The sequence below is a fragment of the Daktulosphaira vitifoliae genome, unplaced genomic scaffold (assembly GCF_025091365.1).
Source record: "Daktulosphaira vitifoliae isolate Bord-2020 unplaced genomic scaffold, ASM2509136v1 Scaffold_2, whole genome shotgun sequence".
NCBI classification, from domain to species: Eukaryota; Metazoa; Arthropoda; class Insecta; order Hemiptera; family Phylloxeridae; genus Daktulosphaira; species Daktulosphaira vitifoliae.
The window spans coordinates 24,307,465-24,326,687 of NW_026099573.1; the positions used below are offsets into that span (position 1 = coordinate 24,307,465).

General features: G+C 29.4%; 1 protein-coding gene across 5 annotated transcripts in view; it reads right to left on the minus strand.

The window, feature by feature from the left end:
- Positions 1–3,345: 3,345 nt before the first annotated feature.
- LOC126899059 (uncharacterized) overlaps positions 3,346–19,223 on the minus strand; it is a 43,261-nt gene continuing 27,383 nt past the window's right edge. For 3 of the 5 annotated variants that reach the window (XM_050673582.1, XM_050673583.1, XM_050673584.1), the window contains 14 exons: positions 15,734–16,290; positions 14,991–15,259; positions 14,595–14,892; positions 12,601–12,837; positions 10,094–12,418; positions 9,554–9,707; positions 9,343–9,473; positions 8,957–9,223; positions 8,148–8,243; positions 7,636–7,962; positions 7,189–7,472; positions 6,761–7,053; positions 6,304–6,620; positions 3,346–5,956 (listed from right to left, as the gene is read on the minus strand). In XM_050673582.1, the coding sequence (XP_050529539.1) occupies positions 5,741–5,956; positions 6,304–6,620; positions 6,761–7,053; positions 7,189–7,472; positions 7,636–7,962; positions 8,148–8,243; positions 8,957–9,223; positions 9,343–9,473; positions 9,554–9,707; positions 10,094–12,418; positions 12,601–12,837; positions 14,595–14,892; positions 14,991–15,259; positions 15,734–16,147 (5,628 nt within the window). In that variant the 5' untranslated portion in view covers positions 16,148–16,290 and the 3' untranslated portion in view covers positions 3,346–5,740. The remainder of the gene's footprint in view (positions 5,957–6,303; positions 6,621–6,760; positions 7,054–7,188; positions 7,473–7,635; positions 7,963–8,147; positions 8,244–8,956; positions 9,224–9,342; positions 9,474–9,553; positions 9,708–10,093; positions 12,419–12,600; positions 12,838–14,594; positions 14,893–14,990; positions 15,260–15,733; positions 16,291–19,223) is intronic. The other 2 variants (XM_050673587.1, XM_050673586.1) reach the window with 2 other exon arrangements.

A 19,223-nucleotide genomic window follows, 5' to 3' on the forward strand; every position in this document is an offset into this window, starting at 1 on the left:
AAAAAAAAAAAAAAAAAAAAAAAAAAAAAAAACACATCATAGTAAAATTAATACCTTCTCCGCTTCGCATCGAAGCTAAAAATTGAAAAATGTGGAAAATTAGCGATTTTTAAATTAGTAATTTTTTGGGGGATTTCCTCAGTTTACGGGGAACGAGGGAATTTTTTTCAATTTTTGAGGGTAATGTCTTCTACTAGATACGATTTATGATCTTTTGACATATCGTTAAAAGAAATCGGTTCGACGAGAGCAATGAAAAGTGGTAAAAGACACACAAAAAAAACATAGTAAAACTAACACCTTCTCAGCTTTGCATCGAAGCTAAAAGAATAACAACAAATCGTTCGTGAAACAATCGTAGCAGAGATATATTATTAAATCATATGTGTAATTACCTACATCAGGGGTGGGCAACTGGCGGCCCGCGAGGCTTTTTTATATGGCCCGCGCTACATTTTCAAATTGCAACATACAATTTTAAAGTTTATCTACAAAAGATATTGACATAAGCTTTTGGAAAAAATTACCTATTCTAAAATATACACTTTTACGAGAGTTCACATTAAAAATGTTATCCGTGTTTGGGACTACTTACATTTGTGAATGTACATTTTCAAACATGAAACATATTAAATCAAAACATAGAAATCGACTAACAGATGAAACATTAAGTCACCTACTTCGTGTTTCTTCGTCCTAAATAGAAGTCGATTTTATCGCGTTGTCACAAGAAGCCATTCATGCTCAAAACTCACACTAAACAAATATCTATTTATATTTAATTAAATTATTTTAATAACCCTTTTTGTATTATTACATTATAAACAAAAAAATGCTAATTAAAATGTACAATTTGAATGACTTTTTTTTTTTTTTGCTTCTTTGCTCTGGCCCTCTAGATTTTAATTGTTTAAAAATTGGCCTTCTAGTAACTTTGAGTTGTCCATCCCTGATCTACATAATAATTATTTTATAAGGTATTTCTTTGAACGTATATTGTACATGTACAGTCATATTTTTAATAATAATATTGTTATAACACTCTTTCTCAATCACTTAATTAAAAATACAGTTACAATATTATGGTGAATTGATAAGTACAATGTCAATATAAAAAACGGTAGCACAGTGGGGTCGAGGCACAGTGTAGACAAGGCATAGATGGGACAAGTATAGATGATATTTGACAGTGATTAAAATCACTATCATAAGAAACGCTTCGATGCAAATCTGTAGATAGTATTTCATTTTAAAAAAAAATTTGTTAAAATAGCATATTTTTGAATACGGTAGCCGTTTGCGTATAGAAGATAGATCGTCGGGACAAATTTTTTTTTTTTCATTTTGTAGTACATAAAATAAGCTTTAATTTTATATATGTTTAAAGGACGCAGTATTTCCGGAACATTTTCAAAAATTAAGTTGAAAAAGTTATTTTTTGTAAAAAAGTTACTATTTTAAATCCCCCCAGTGAACAGAATAAGTGGTAGATTTCCAAAAAAAATTATATCAAATGAAAGGGAAATATCTAAGGTTTTAATACAAAAAAATATTATTTTTATTTGTTAATTTTTGAAAAAGTTATGGCAGTTTTAAGTACAAAAAACATCCCGATAAAAGGTAATTTTTATCGCAAACATTACATTTTTTTTTAAATTTTCGACAGCCATTTGCACATAGAAGATAAGATGTCGGGACAAATTTTTTTTTTTCATTTGATAGTATATAACATAACCTTTGATTTGATATATGTTTAAAGGACGCAGTATTTCCGGAACATTTTCAAAAGTTCAGTTGAAAAAGATCTATGTTTTTTACAATATTTTAAGTTTTGAACGCCCCCTATATAAGGGGAAATTGTCCAATTTTAATAAAAAGTATGTCAAATGAAAGATGTACTTATAATGTATTTAGAAAAAAAAAATTTGTGCTGATATATACATTTTTCAAAAAGTTATAGCATTTTTAAGTTGAAAATTTAAAATCGAAAATCGAAAATTTTAACACAAAAATAGTGTTTTTTTAACTACGGCAGCCGTTTAAATGTAGAAAAAAAAGTGTCGGGACAAATTTTTTTTTTTCATTTTGTAGTACATAAAATAAGCTTTAATTTGATATATGTTTAAAGGACGCAGTCTTTCCGGAACATTTTCAAAAATTAAGTTGAAAAAATTAATTTTTGTAAAAAAGTTGCCATTTTAAATCCCCCCCAATGAGCAGGTTAAGTGATAGATTTTCAAAAAAATGATATCAAATGAAAGGTAAATATCTAAGGTTTTAGTATAAAAAAAAATTATGTTGATTTGTTGATTTTTCAAAAAGTTATGGAAGTTTTAAGAAAAAAAAGTGAAAAAATTTCGAAAATTAGCGATTTTTAAATTTGTAATTTTTTTGGATATTTCCCCCATTTGCGGGGAACGAGGGAATTTTTTTCAATTTTTAAGGGTAATGTCTTCAACTAGATACGATTTGTGATCTTTTGACGTATTTTTGAAAGAAATCGGTCCAGTGAGAGCTGAGAAAAAGTGGCAACAGACATAAAAAAAAAAAAAAAAAAATCATAGTAAAATTAATACCTTCTCCGCTTCGCATCGAAGCTAATATTATTTATTTTTCATTTCCATATCACATTATCTTGACTTAAGTATTACAAATAATGTAGTTATAGTAATATATTAGTAAACAGTTTTAGGACAATCGGATATATATATTTAATAAAGGTTTATTATCAAAATCTGTGAGAACAATAATAATTGAGATTATTCCCTTCATTTTAGTATTTTGATGTATATTGGACTAAAATAAATGTAGGACAATAAAAAATAAAAAAATTACTTCTCAAACTTGTAAAATATTGTTGAGCAATTTTTCTTTAAGGAAAAAAAGTTTAATGAATTATAAAAAACATATTGTTTAATTATATTTTTATAAATTAATAAAAATTAATAAATGAAGAGAAAGTTGAATAGATCAAGTCATTGACATACTATTGAATTACAACATTTTTTAGAATGTTTAAAATCATGTAAAATTACCCTATACGTTTTTTAATTTATTAATATCTAATTATTATTTTCAATTAAAGACGACTTCCAGTCTGTTTTATTTTTACAGAATGTTTTACGAATTGACAATTACAATAGTGATTATCATTTTGGTGGTAAATCATTTCGTGTTAATTGGACAATTTTATACAACACACACTTTTATGATATACAATAATATGGATCATCAAAATTCTGGCTTTTGTTCTTTTATCCTTTAAAAAAAAATCGTTTATAATAACTATGAACAAATTCTCTGAGTCCTATAATGACATATTTTTTTCAATTGTAACACAGAGAGTGAGGAACAGAATAAATTTTATTTAACGAATTATCTTATAATTATAGCTACAATTATTTTAGTACCCATTACAATAATATTAATTACAGCATAATATTTATTTGGTAACAATAAAAGTTTTATTTTACAATGAATAGCATTAAACAATGAAAATTATACAATACTTATTTACTTAAAACACTTAATTTAGTATAACAAAAACAAATTTTAACAAGTTTTATTCAATACAAGAGATCCAAATTTTAGATTAAAAGTTACCTATAATTATTATTAATAAACATTAACATACTAAATATTTACAGTTAAATTTTACTTATCACGAATTTTGATCAATGGACTTTCATCGAATTGGCTGACTGTAGTTTAATTAATTTGCTCCTTTAATACTATATCATTGTTACTATTTATTACTTATGAGTGTTTTAACCATTAAAAAAAAAAAAAGGTACATAATTAATAAAACCAAACACTCTTATTAATTATTAAGTTAATTATATCTGTAGTTTTTACTACTTTTATATAGTTATTTTATTATTATAAAAACTATTTATATTAGACAAAGAAAAGTTATTATTTTTCATTTACTTCTCATTGATTATTTATTGACATATAGACAATAGGGTATTGATAGTATTATGAAAGGAAATTAATAATTGCTGATTATAAACTTTAGTTCATATTTATTTATGGAAATTTTTTAATTATTATTTTTCACTGAATTATTAACAAATTGCTTGAAAAATATTTAGCAGAATTTAAATGAACAAAAACAGTAAAAAAATCAATGAATATTGTCATATCTGTGATAATTTTATTATTATAATTAGGTATTAATTAAGTATTTGTAACTCAAGATTCAATATTGAATTACCTATAACAGTAAATTCTATGTGTGAAGACTTAATTTTGTTAGTACATTACACTTTGATCACAAAATGTAGCAAGTTTAAAGGTTGATCTTTGCATCATATTAATTTTGTATTACATATAGACGAATGATAAAATCTTACATTTTTATATATATATATTAATTACAATAGTTATTAATATTAAAAATGGGAGGAATGAATTAATTTGTAAAAATATGAATTCAATATTTAATGCAATTTTAAAAATTTCTGTAGAATAATTTAAAAATTAGTTAAAACAAAATCAGGCAAAACCAAAATATTTTTTTGTAATTTACCTAGTATAATTCATTAAATCTATTACAGAAAAAAATAAATAATTCTGTGATAAGTCTACCTATTTTATAATAAATGTATCATAGAAGAAAATGAATAAGAGAGTAGAATTTTTATTTATTCAAGTAGACCTTAATTCTTATTCATGGCAAGTTATTTTAATAAATTATTAATACATGATAGATCATAACTAATTTTTTGTTATTTTAAGATTTTATTTTTTTAAATATTGGATAACTTCCTGAATAAATTATTAACATAAACATGTGTAATATTTTAATATAAATAATATATTATGTTATGTAGCACTACATTGTAATTCAAGTAAATTCGTTACATTAAGGTCAATATTTTTTTTATTTTTTGATTATAACTACCTGTATTTTTTTTTTATCTTTAAAAGATTTAAATGAGGTAACACCCGAGAAAAAATTATAAAATCATATAGTATTAATATCTATACTTCCAGACCTTCTAAATTAAATCAATGATGCTAATTTTGTAGAAAGTTATTCAATATAGCCTTGTAATTTGTAATAGATCAAATATTTGCAGGTCATTTAAAATAGAATATTTAAAAAAAGAACAATTTATGTATACAAATAATTTGTTGAAATTATGACATTCATTATATTTTGAACTATTTTTTTTAACTGTCCCAAAATCACAAAACTGATCAACAGATAAATTATTTCAACATTTCATTTTAACATTATATTTATAAATATGCGAATTTATAGATGTAAGTTAAAGTATTTAATTATAAGTGTATACATAACATTATGTTACACATGTTATCACAATTAAAATTGAAAAACATAATATTGTACCTTCTATGGAAAAAAAGAACTTTTGTCCTCATGCTCAAAAAAGCACCGTAAAGTAACAATAATAATAATAATAATAAAAATATTTAATACATGATCAAAATTATAATATTAAAAAAAAAAAAGTAATATATTATATAACAACAAAACATTGAGTTCATTATTATTATTATACATAGATGTATTAAAAAAAAAATTATAATAGTTAAAATCGTATACAAATAAACTACAATAGGGTAGAGCAATGGACCCGATTTTATATTTACACAAACAACAATAATAAAAATAATAAAGTCAAAATCACGTCAATATCATAGTCTTCAGGTAAATTCAATCTATAGGTAGTAGTTAACATATTTAATCAAGTACATAATTTATAAAATACTAGCTCTGCTCCGACTGCAATCGATCGTGTAACATGACTGAAAGCGAGTCTTTAATTGCATGGTACATTATGTTCTTGATCTGCAGTTTGTCTTCATGGTTGTCATGACTTTTTGATAGTTCCCGAAACTCGTTCATAAGTCGAAAACATTGCGAGACATTCTCTGGTGAAACGAAATCTTCTGCGATTTTAATACAGTTGTGCAAGTTTCTTACCTAAAATAAAAAAATTATTAATAAATGAATAGGTTCATATGTACCAAAAAAATATCAGAGATCTTTTGTTTCAAATTCATCGAATAATTATTATGATATATTTTAACATATTATTCTAATAATAACCTTATCTTCTCTATAAAATTATATTATTTTTTCAATAAATTAGTCAAATTAAAAAAAAAATCAATGTACATGTTTTTCATTCAAATACCACTAAATTCGAATCTAATTAAAGTATAACACTTGATCATTACACGATTCGGATATTAATGATATTATGTCACTAAACAAAATCTTCCTCAATTGCCAGTTTTGTTAAATTTTTATGTGAAATCATTTCATACCTGATGTGGTGCTCCGGCTGGGACAAACACGGCATCACCAAGACACTGTACGATTGCGTATCCTTCGATTCCGTACTCGTTGTAAAGTCTCGCTCGAAGATCAGCGTCCAAATATGATGATTGATCATGTATAGGGTCGTGGTTAGGTTCGGCCGGTTTACCTTCTTCAGCACTCACTTTGTTCAACAAGTCACGTATGGCATCCGCATCGTCGGCGTGGTAAATGTGCCAAACAGCTCCTGGAATTTCTTTCGCTTCGCGGGCCCGTCGTCTACTTGCAATATCACAACCAGCCTCGTCAATGGCACGATATGCTTCTATAGATTAAAAATAATTATTGAAAAGTAATACTTTCTAGTCATTTTGACAGATCAAAATTTTATTTTTACATTATTTTATCGGATAGAAACAAACTATTTTTAAATATGTTCAAGTGAACAAAAAATATAATTATTACCTTTGACATGCCAATCGTGATCTCTCTCGGCATCATCACCTTTTTTGTTGCCGTCACGTGTCACACCCACAAACACCATAACATTTACGGCGTCTGACACGTCTAAATGAAGGTTGGTTGTGCTTAACATTCGTTTACCAGGGTCAGGGTTACATGCGTTACCATAGGCCGAGTACATTTTTGGACCGAGATCTGGCCGCACAAAACAGTCGGGTAACCTGGAAGCGAGGTTGAGCTTGCCATCCCGATGGGTGTAATCTTTTAGTGGTAGAGCTCGCATTAAATCATCAAATCTAAAAAAAAAAAAAATTTGAAACGATTGGAAGTTTAACAAGAGTTTTTAAAATAACCATTAATTGTAGAAAAATAATTATTGTACTATCAAAAAGAAAAATTGATATTTCTTATTATCAACATTGTTTCATTACCTGTCAGGTAACGTCTCGGCAAAGTCTGCCGTTACAGGCCAATCTTTAAGTTTCAATAGCATTTTATTGCCGGATGAGTCTGTAAGTCTGTCATTCTCATTCTCAAATCCGTCCCAAAATTGTTTCATCATCTTGTTAGATACAATTCGGCCGGTCGAGCAGTCTACGAGATCGTTTTTATATTGGCCAAAGTCTTTGGAAAATGATTTTGGGTGCCAAATCTGTGGATTTAAGCTTTTACCGACGTCGCTTATCATCACTGGTTGTCCTCGCTTCCACTGTTCCTGAAATAAATAAATTATACAATTTAGGTAAATAATAGACGGTTTTTTTAGAAACGTGGTCATTTTTAGATGATTTTTAAAGTTGGTTTTAGTCAAATTTGTTTAATTTAAGAAAATGAAAGTGCACGCTTAAAAATTTTTTTAAGTAAAGCATTTTCCTTACTTGGAATATAACGTAGTTAAAAGGATTTTCGGGGTCGAGCAGTCTTAACAATTTACCGTCGCACAGCCATGAGTGCGGTATATCTGGATATAGTTGTCGGCTTTCGATTACAGTCATTACGCGAACTGGTGATGTCCTCCGGGTTGCATTATCTGGATACTTGTTCTTCTTCTTTACATAATGTTTCAAGGTAACGACTTTCTTCTCTTTAGATTCAGCTGTAATAGGTTCTTCAACGACTTTTTTATCGTCGACTTTCCTTTCATCAATTTTTTTTTCAATGATAGTAGTCACCGACGTCGTATTATTATCTTTTTTAACTTTGTCCTGTAGTTAAAAAAAAAATTAATTTTTTAAATAAATTTAATAAAAATAAACATAGTCTAAACTTTATCTAATGTACAATACAGTACTGTAGAACATGTTTATTTACCTAGTAATGATTGTCAAAAAATATGAATATATAAAACACACGTTAAGATGTTACAATAAAATAAGAAAAACGACAATACCTCAGTTAACGCATTTTCATTAGTCGAATCGGTCTTTGAATCTGTAGACGGTTCATTACACGATTTAGTAGCATTGTCTTCTTTAGATAAACCATTCTTAAAACATAAGAAAAAAAAATTAATACCAAAATAGAAAATACAATAGAAAATAGTACGTAATAAATAATAACCAAACAAATTTAGAACATATTCTTTAAAATATTTTAACTCAACAGAAATTAACTATTCTTTAATAAGCTTGGTACTCGAAAAGTCTTTATTTAAAATTACATTCTATGGTAACGTATAAAAAATCAATTAGGTACCAAAATTTAAAAATATCAATTAAACAGAAATTAAAATATAAAATAAAGTTTTTAGAAATTATTTATTATATTTTATTTATTAATTGATGCAAATAGAGAAATAATTAACTCTTGATAGTTATTTAAAAAATAGATATTCTATAAATTTACCTCTAAAGTAATCTATTGAATCGAAAATAGAAAGCGTTAATATAAATCGAACAATTCAAGGTAGTACTATGTTTTGTTACAACAAAGTATTTTAGAAATCATAGAACGCGATTTCTGAGAACCAAATTGTAGGATTTCAATGAAATATTTCATATCTTAGAGAAAAGATATTGGAAACTTGTAATTTATCATACAACAGTACATAATATATTGTGTATTTTATTAGGACTATTAACCTTCATTTATCATTAAATAAAATGATTTATTAAAAAATCAATGAATTTAGTTTCATTTTTTTTTTAAATAAATAAACGCAATAAGATGAGAGAATGATTAAAAATAATTAACTTTTACCTGTTGTTCAACTGAGTTACATGAAGGAGGTCCGTGTGACGGGCATCCACAATCTAATCTAATATTATTTATAGTACATATTTCGTGCATTTTCGAGTTAACTAAATTAAGTGAATCTCCAGCTACTATCTGAGTCAGCATTAGCCGATCGATGTCATGATTTTGTCGATTAGTGCATGTGATCCACATGAAAGTGTCCTTTTCTCTGAGATCTTTTTTGGTCATTGACGCAGCGTCTGCTGAAAGCGCAGAGCCATTGAGACGACTCTGTTATAAATATAAGATACAAAATCCACAATTTAATGTCATATTTAGACTATATTATAAATATTCTAATAGTGTTATATTCAAAGAAGACAACCTCATTATCTTTGATGCAATTTTACCTTAACACAATCGATACACACTCCAAAACCACATTTAGCACACGCCCAATGGTAGTTGAATATGGTGGTTAGGCAAACATCACACATTTCTCTAACTCCATTAGCAGCTTTTTTCCATGCAATGGGTTTATCTAATGTTAAAAACACATAATGTCAATAATGTACACCATATAGATTATTTTGAAATATGTGTTATGTCAAAAAACTATACCTTGAGCAAATGGAGTTAATGTGAGTGCTTCATTTTCTTCTTTGACAAGATAACAGAACTGACGTCCGGCTTCCTCCAAAACTTTTTTAGCCACAGTTACATCCAATCCATCGGGTGGATTCTGTGAATTAGGTGTCCATAATTCGAGGTCTTCCTAAAAAGTGCAATAACAACAATAATTAGTAAAACGAATTTAATATAAAAATTCAGTACCATTTATGTCATGTTAAAATATATATTACACAATACAGCCTTAGTCTGATTGTTCAAACCGTAATAAGAAATGAGAAGCCAAATTTTTAGGTAGTATAAGAATATAGGACAAAATTTTTTCCGTAAAAAAATAAAAATTAAAAAAAAAAAAGGTTTACTTGAATTTAAGATTAAATTATTGGAGTGTTTAAGTCAAAGTGATTATTTTTAAAACACTTTAGAGACGATCTTAAATTAAAATAAAATTACACTAAAATACTAATATAAAAATTGTTTACCATTGCTATTTTATTTTAATAAAATCTAATATTTTTTATTATTATTTACCTCAGTAACATCTTTAAATGGGTCTGGAAATCCCGCGTTGGTCAATTGACCATTTTTATTGGTATAAAGCAATCGGAATGCATAAAACCTGCAGAATATATTATCGATATCGTCTTGACAAGTATCTTTTTTCTTTCTGCTCAAAAATAATCGACACTCTCTGCATTTGTGTATTTTAGGACCCGCATTTAAACACGGTCCAGATTGGAAAAAGTTGTCACCATCTTCTTCGCTACCGATAGCAATATCATCACTTTTACAAACTTTTTTAGCTGGTAAAGATACTGGCAACTTAGGTTTTCTGCCCCTCTTTTTAGGCATTTTAGTGCTACTGGTACTGACAGAATTACGTTGTTTTCTTTCATGGTTCGTAATTATTGTTGACTGTCGCGTCGTAATTTCATCTACTTTGCCCGAACTTCCATTGTCATCGGCATCGTCGTCTTTTCCATCAAAAATCGTTTCATCGCTGTCAGATGCACTTTTATTGCCTGAAAATGTGGTGGCATTTGAAACTTTTCTCTTTTTAGGTCCAGCCGCCATGTCAGCATCTGAATCACATGAAGACATTTCAAGTGCCGTACTACCACTACCACCACCAGCACTTCTTTTTTTATTAAAATTTTGTTGTTGCTGAAGTGTAGCAGTTTCACACGATAGCACTGGTGGAACATCATCTGAAATATCAACTGACGATGTTTTTGCTATAGTTTTGCTGATTTCCAATGATAATGAAGCAGTCGCTTCCTTTAAATCTTCAGTTCGTGTATGACGTTGCAACCAAGCCTTCTTAAGTTTATGATGATGCGGCGTTTTTACACTGATACTTCCACCACTACCGCAAGATGACTCCGTAGTTGTATACGGTGGTGCTGGCATTAGAACAGGTGGCGAACCCGTAGATTCATCTTCATCCTCTTTCGATTCACCATTTGTGTCTCGATTTGAGAGCGGTGATGCCTCCTCTTTTACTAGAGCAGGTGGAGAGGGTTCGTCTTCGTCATCCTCATCACAATCATTTTGGATTTGCTCTTTTTGTACACTATTTTCGTTTCCAATGTCAATAATCACTTCATCTTCTTTTCGTTCTAGTTTGATAAGTTCAGTTTTATTACTGAAATCATAGATAGATGTCGTTAAAGACATAGGACTAGAGATAGTATATTCATTACTTAGTATTTGACCATTGCAATTGGCATCGTTTAATTTTTTCGTACCATTCTGGTCTTCAACGCGAATTTTTAAAGGTAAACTGTCAGAGTCAGAACGTCCATGTACGTTCTGACGTATATCAATGGCAGTGTGCATACCTAAAAGTACTTTAGCAGCATCTGTATGCGCATCCGGATGAACTTCTATACTGTTTACATTTGGAGCTATTGTGTCAATAATTAGTGCAGACGATGGTCTAGAAACACGGTCAGAGACTACAACAAGATCCAAGGGTTCATATTGAATTTCGTCGTTGTTTTTATTATGGCCATTACTAGTTAATGCTAAAGGTATAGGTTCTTGTGCATCCGGTGTATAACTACGGGTATTGACTATACTGGTATGTGCCGGAGGAGGAGTATTGTTAGAACTACTTCGGTTAAAATGTTGTAATAAAGGTGAAGAAGCGGTTGGTGGGTACGGTGATAATTGACCTGAAGTCTTAACATGGCGTATTGTGGAAGCAGGGTAAAATGAAGCAGTATCTGCATGTCTGGTCTGACGATAATTTGATGGAGGATGGTAATAAGATGGCGAGACAGAAGGATAATAGTGGCCACCAATAACATTTTGAGAACGACCAAATGTTTGACCAGGATACGATGATGGATAAAACGTTGATGAATTAGAGCCGGAGCTAGAATTACTGCTACTAAGTTGTTGACTAGTAACATTTGCTGGATAAAGTAGCGATTCCGGCGGAGGAAGATAACGGGAAGCAGACGTAGGAACCCTTGAAGACGACTTCGCGATGTCGGGTGATTCTAAAGCCCGAGTACTACCTCTATTAATTTCTAATTGTGGTGGTATTTCATGAGGGCTGGTCATATTGATGCCAGGCGATACTGAGCTGTAGTAACTAACACTTTCGGTTTTAACGATACCACCGTTTTTATGCGATGTACTATCATTTCTTACAATTACTGACGATGGAGATGGTGATGGTGGATAAGCAGCTGTCGCTGAGTTATTGTTGCTAGATTGCTGCATAAAATGAGCATAAGAGATCATGTTGTGGTTGAGACCGTCGTGAACATTCATTGTCACGTTATTTTTTTCACCGTCGTATAATTTTTTAGACGTTTGCTGTTGCTGAACTCTATGAGGTATTTGCTACAAAATCAAATTAATTCGATTAAAAATACATAATATATTTTTACGATAGAAAAAATTATCTAACAATGAATATCAACAATTTCTTTTTATTAAAATCAATTGATGTTGATTATAAAATAAGAAAATGTTCATTCATGAAATGCATCATTGCCATTAGTTATTTATAACTGTCTACTCACAGCCGAAGATCTAGATGGTGGCATTGTTGTAATGGGGGTTAATCTGGGTAGAACGGTAGTTGCAGTAGTGTGTTTGCCGGCAGAGTTAACTCCTTTGTCCTTCCAGTCTTCAGGCGATCTTCTGATAGGGGTTAATACTGGAGGACCTTTGGTATTTATTTCCTGAGAAGTTTTCGACCCTTGCAAAGGAAATATATTTTTAGGCGGAGTGGGTAGGTTAGAAATCCAGTTTGAGCGCTAAAAATACAGAAGTAAATTAATAAAAATATCATTCAAATATTTTCAGTTTTTATTCAATGTTGATTAATCTTCATAAACGTTATATTTACACGATTTAAATAATATTTAAATATATTATATGCAAATTAAATACATTTTGTATCGCATAGAGGTACCTCAAAAAAATTTCTCATTCATAATATATCTTTTTATTTAACACTTTGGCGGCAATCAAAAAATAATATTTTATTTGAATGTAAATCGAATGACATGTGAGGTTAATCTTTTATCATAAACGATTATGTTAAAGAAACACTGCACTTTGCAAACTCTTTCAAGTGTCAAAAACATATATACGAGGAATACAACCCTTCAAGTTCAAATATTCAATTATATTTCTCCCAAAAACCTGCTTGTATACAAACGAAGAGAAATAATATTAGTAATTAATTAATGGGAAATTGTGTACAGAGAAATAATTGGTAATTCATATACAGAATATAAATTATTATTCGTAATAATACGAAGTTAAGCACAAAATCGAAGTGTGTGACATTTTCCTGGTAAGACAAACATGATGAATTTTCATATGCGCCATATATTATTATTTACATATATTATATTTACATTTTTTTGTATACAGACCTTATAAATAATAAATTAAAAATTACAGTGTAGTGTGATAAACATGCCATAGAAATTGTAACCCAAGTTGGTGATTTTTGAAAAAAAAAGTATTTTTTTTATAAACATATAAACCTTTTTTTGATGGCAATGAGTAAGAATAATGGAATATAAAAAAATGTATAGCTAAAAAATATTTATTTCTAAAATAATATATTACATATTATTAATATTATTTTATAATACGTATAAAATATTATAATACAAGTTTTGTTTTTGGTTTCTTCAAAAATTATTTTTAATAAATAAGTATTTTACAATTAAAATCACTCAATTATGTTCAAAATTATTTTATAAAAATAAGCTAAATGAAAAACCATCGAAAACCTAACGATCCTCCATCTGTTGTTTTCAGAAGTTTCGTAAAGAAAATATCTTGCTACAAACTAATTAAGTTAATTATTTTTTATAAGTGCTCGATAATCAAAATTCTTTGATAATTCTATACAAAAGCAAACTTACATTATAGCTAAAAACTTTACTACATTCCAATATAAATTTGATTATAGATAAGCTAATTACATTTTTAGTAAAGAAATAAATTTGTAATTTCTATGCTCGGTATATTAGAATGAAGACGTTAAATTTGCTTTTAAAATTAAAAGAAAAGTCAGAAAAATAAAATTTTAAGTTTTAAGTTTTTGAATAAAAGTTAAAAACTTTGTTGTTTTATTATACATTATACTTATATAGCTCAATTTCATAAAATAAAATTGTTTTCAAGTGAAAAAGAAAAAATATACAATGATTTGACACAAATAAAGAACAATAAAAAAGTACTTTTTCAATCGACGTAATTTAAATTCAAAATGAAAATATTATTGCATTATTGTAATTAAATTCAAGATAAGTGTCAAAAAAATCTTTAAATCAAATTTTTTAAGAGAAAAAATCATACATACAATAGCTTTGATGACTTTAAAAAAGTATATTTTTGTGTAAGAATGTATAACCTTGATTGTGAATTTGATACTTGAAGTTTTTTAGTTTGATTAAAATATAAAATTTTAATTTTAATAATTAGAGTATGATATAGTTATAAATTTAAAATACATTTTAGAAAATCAAAGAATAATTTATTTTAAACTTACCCTTTGTTGCTGTGCCAACTTTAAACTTTCTTCAAAATGCTGGTGAACAGCAGCTTCGGCTTTCTTCTTTTCTGAGTGTTCTCTCATCTGTTGTTCCGAATGCCTTTGGCGATTCATGAGGCGATCGATTTCCATACGTCTATACTCACGAGACTCTTTGGAATCCACAGCAACAAGCTGATGGCCGATGGACGTCGGGGTAGTTCTAGAACTACTTGTTAGAGAAACTTGCGAGTTAGACCTGGATTTTTTAGCTTCCTTGTACTTGGCAGCATCTTTATCAGAGACATTACTCCTGCTAACAAAACAATTAAATGATGACTAAAACTTTGGAACCTATGCAACAGTGCCGTCAGCAAAATAACTAAATAACAAAATCTGTAATCGTTAACACACCTGTTATTTAATCTAAACTGTTGGTCGTTAGCATGTTGCTGATAGTAATTGACGGATTGTTGTTGACCACCACTTCCGTTAGAATTTGAAACTGATACTGGAGGAGGCTTCCACATCATTCCACCGACATTCATTGGTTGCACCGTAGACGAGGGTGGATGAAAAGACTGAAAGGGCAACGGTGCTTGAGACATTTGAGCGCTTGAAGACATAAACAAACTCTGATGTTGAACGCTATCGACATGCCTTATAGGTCCATCAACTGGATGCTGTTAATAAAAGAAATCACAATATAAAATACAAAGGCTCAGTAAGAAAAAACTTCATGAAAACACTTAAAAACTGATACAATGAATAACAATTTTTATTTCAGTATATTATCTACAAATGGTACTGTTTTGATAATATTACTATTAAAATAGTACTAATGATCAATAATCTAGAAAGAAAGTACGTGAAGAAATTCCACAAGAACTAATTAAGTTTTTGATAAAAACATTTTTTATAAATTACAAATTTATATCTGACAATTTCAAATATTTTAACAATAATTAACTTTTTTTCCTAACATATCACCCAAATAACAAATACATAGTAAGAAACAAATATTTAAACATAATAAAATTAATTCTGAAATATAGAGAGACAGTAGTCACAGTACCCTTTGTAAAAGATCTTTGTTTCGTGGATAGATTCTTTTAATTAATTTTGAGCTCATTAATTAAGTATAGAGCATATTTTACCTGTAAGAGACTGGGATCTCTCCAAATACGTACGTTGTTAAACGATTGCTGTTCGTTTAAAGGCGATGTTGCAGCCCCGTGGTCATCGGACCCGCTGAACGCACTCGAGTGAGATCCAGACCGTTCATCACTCGAGTTGAGAGTTCTAGATGAGCTTAGACCAGAATCTGATCTGTCTTGCACCTCACCGTTGTATGATGACGATGAATGCTGCTGTAAAACCGCAGCGTTTGCTGCAGCGGCTGCTGCAGCTACGGTAAGGTACTGTTGAGCTGCAGCCGCTGCTGCTGCCGCTGTTGCTGCAGCTTGCTGTTGTTGTTGTTGCTGTTGCTGGATTTGATGATGATACAGTGGCGGTAATATTCTTCGGTTGGTACTGTTCCCGCTACTGCCGCCGCCGGCTCCTTCGTCCATGGAACGCGGCGGTGCCCAACGCGCCGCCCCATAAACATTATCCGCGAGAATGCCGGGGCCTGCCCACGCCAAAGGGGGTCCGTGACCTGACGTTGTTATCCTCTTTGTTCACACACGGCGTTCACAGATCTTGGCCGCGGCCACTATAAAATAAATAAAGAAAACTTATAAAAACGTATTCATCATCAATAAAGTTATATCAATAATATAAATAAAACATACACGTTTAACTAAGTAGTTTTTAAGTAAATAAGATTAATGATTTCTAACTAAGAATACTCTAATATTTAATGTTTGTTAAGTATTCTAAAAAACATAAATAACAATTGTACTACAAACTTATTTTGGGTAAATCGAAAAAAATTACCATCTTTCTTTGTTGAAATAGTTATACTATATCAAAAGTTTACATATATATATATATATATGATTTACACAAATAAATGAATTTTTAACGACTTACAAATCAACTACAGTTACAGAAAAAATCAACAAAATACAAAACAAGGAAAAGTATTTATAAAAATATTTCTTGGGTCGATAAAAATTATTAATACATTGAAAATACGCTCGAACTTTACTTTTAATGAGTCCAACTCAATACGGTATTAGTATCCCAATGTAGACTGAACAGTATTGCACTGTATTTCACTTAATCAACAAGAATGTATATTATGTTTAGTGTGATTTTTAAAAAAATGTCATCAAATATGATTATTTTGACGATTACGGGGAAGTTGGTAACCTTATTTGAGAACAAATAAGTTTTAATATACAAGTAAATCACACTTACTATGATGAAATTTGAATAGAATTGACTACAAAAAGAATAGAAAGATTAACATTGTGCAATACCAACATAAGTAAAATAAAGTATAGAAGTATTTTTATATGACTCAATACTAGATACATGGTTGAATGAAACAGTAAGCCACAATTATGGTACAACCGTTAACTGTGTACCCAATCAAAAAATTGTAGTTTACCTGACAAAAAATGTGTGGTCCTCACAGCGAAGAAGAAAGATAATACTCATTAAGTAATTAACTGTTCTTCGTTAAAAACATTAATTGTGTTTCATGGCAAAAACACAACACCAAAAATTGTATTCTTATAATTTAACTGCACGCAAAAAACGAGAGAGGAAACTTCGGGATACGCATACACACAAGTCTTAGTATTGATTTTCAAATAATGAATTGGTCATTTTATAAACAACGATCAGGATACCTATGAATACTAAATTGTTTTAATATCATTAGATGCTCAGTAAAACGAATACGATTACTATGCTAACATTATATGAGAGTACGTACAGAGAAAATAGTGAAATAGTTTAACAATATATTCACGTTTTCAAACACTAGACAGTTCCGTCCAAAAAAAAATTAGCAATGTCTTTCTTAAAATTACACGAAGAGACGTCCGACCAAATGTCGGTCTACACATAGCTCTACTCTATTAATAATTACTAACTCATCGCACGTTAACCGTCGATCCCTATTGTAATAGAATACTCTAATATTATTTAGTATTAAACCGTTAATATTAAAAAGCGATTTTATGTTTAGGCAGAAGTGAAATCAGAGGTAGTTTGTACATTGATATACTGGTTTCACACAAATGTTTAACAAACACAGACAAAAAGTAGAGAAGTAATGTCTTAACGGGACAGATTAAATAGACCCCAACAAGAAAATACGCCGAAAAAAAAACACATCGTCACACTTAAACCCAAAATTCACTCAGGTATATTTTATAGCAACCAAGTAAATGGTTAATGTACGAACAACACTCGAGAGAACGTAAACCACAACTCACAACGACTGTATGAGAAAAATCATATTTTATGTGTCAGGAAGGATCCAGTCAACAAAACGAAACCTCAAATTTACGACACAAAAGACGTTCCACAAACATTCGCCACGTTTTTTTAAATCAATATATTTATCTCAGTCAGGCCTTTTAAAGTAGAAAAAAACACTTGTCCTCAACACATTAGACTATTGCCGGATTTTAAGACCGTTTTTCGGCACATTCGCTTCAAAGAGTTGAAATTAATTACAAACAATTAACGAGTCAACGAGAGTCGATAGATGTATTTAAAAAGTTTATTTTTATAAGCAAACTTTCGGTTTGCAAAGTCGAGACAATTTTTCCATGACAAATGAGGTTTTGCGTTAAAACAAAACGGGCAAACTTAAACAATTTTGAAAACTTTATCCGTTTTAACTACAGAGCAACGAACCCGCTTGCGTTTTTATATTTAATAATATAATATTTTATTGTCATACCATGTCGCAACATGAACGATATCGATTTTATATTAAGCCATAATCAAAACTAAAATGTTTGGACATCACGGGCTAGACAGTATATTATATTGAGACGAAAACTACAAAAATATTATAGATCAACTAAGATAAAAAACATTTTAGTAGTTAAAATTACAACATAGTGCAGAGACCAGGGGTAAATGTGTGTGATTTACTACTAATTTAGATCATAAAATTATTATTTAGGGATACTTATTCAAATGTCGAATATAGTATAAAACGACAAAATTTTTTACGTAAATTAAATGCAAAATATGAAAAGGATGCTAATTGAAATAGGATATAGCAACATAAGAACAAAGTTGACAATAAGAGTCTATAGTGGTGCTTGAGTCGATTTAGAAGAAAAATATACAATTGAAAGGTATGTACCAACATATATATATATCATTGAATGTCATCAATGTCTATGTAAATCCGAGGTTATTAAACTGTAATAATTATTTTATGATAACTTAAGAAATAATATCAACAGTACCGTTTAGTGTGGAAATGGCAATTATCGGATAGTCATCGCAGCATTAAAAACCTGTCGAACCTAATGACTAATGATATCTAGTAGTTATCTATTATTTACAACGACAAATCGTTGGGTCGCGGTATTCGTTCGGGTGTTCTTTTTTTAGTCAAAGTTTTTTTCTTTTTGTTATTATTGATTATTGATGGGTACCACCAACAATATTGTAATAATCATCTGCTCTACTAACAAACGGTTACCATAAATTCTCAGACATCATCCG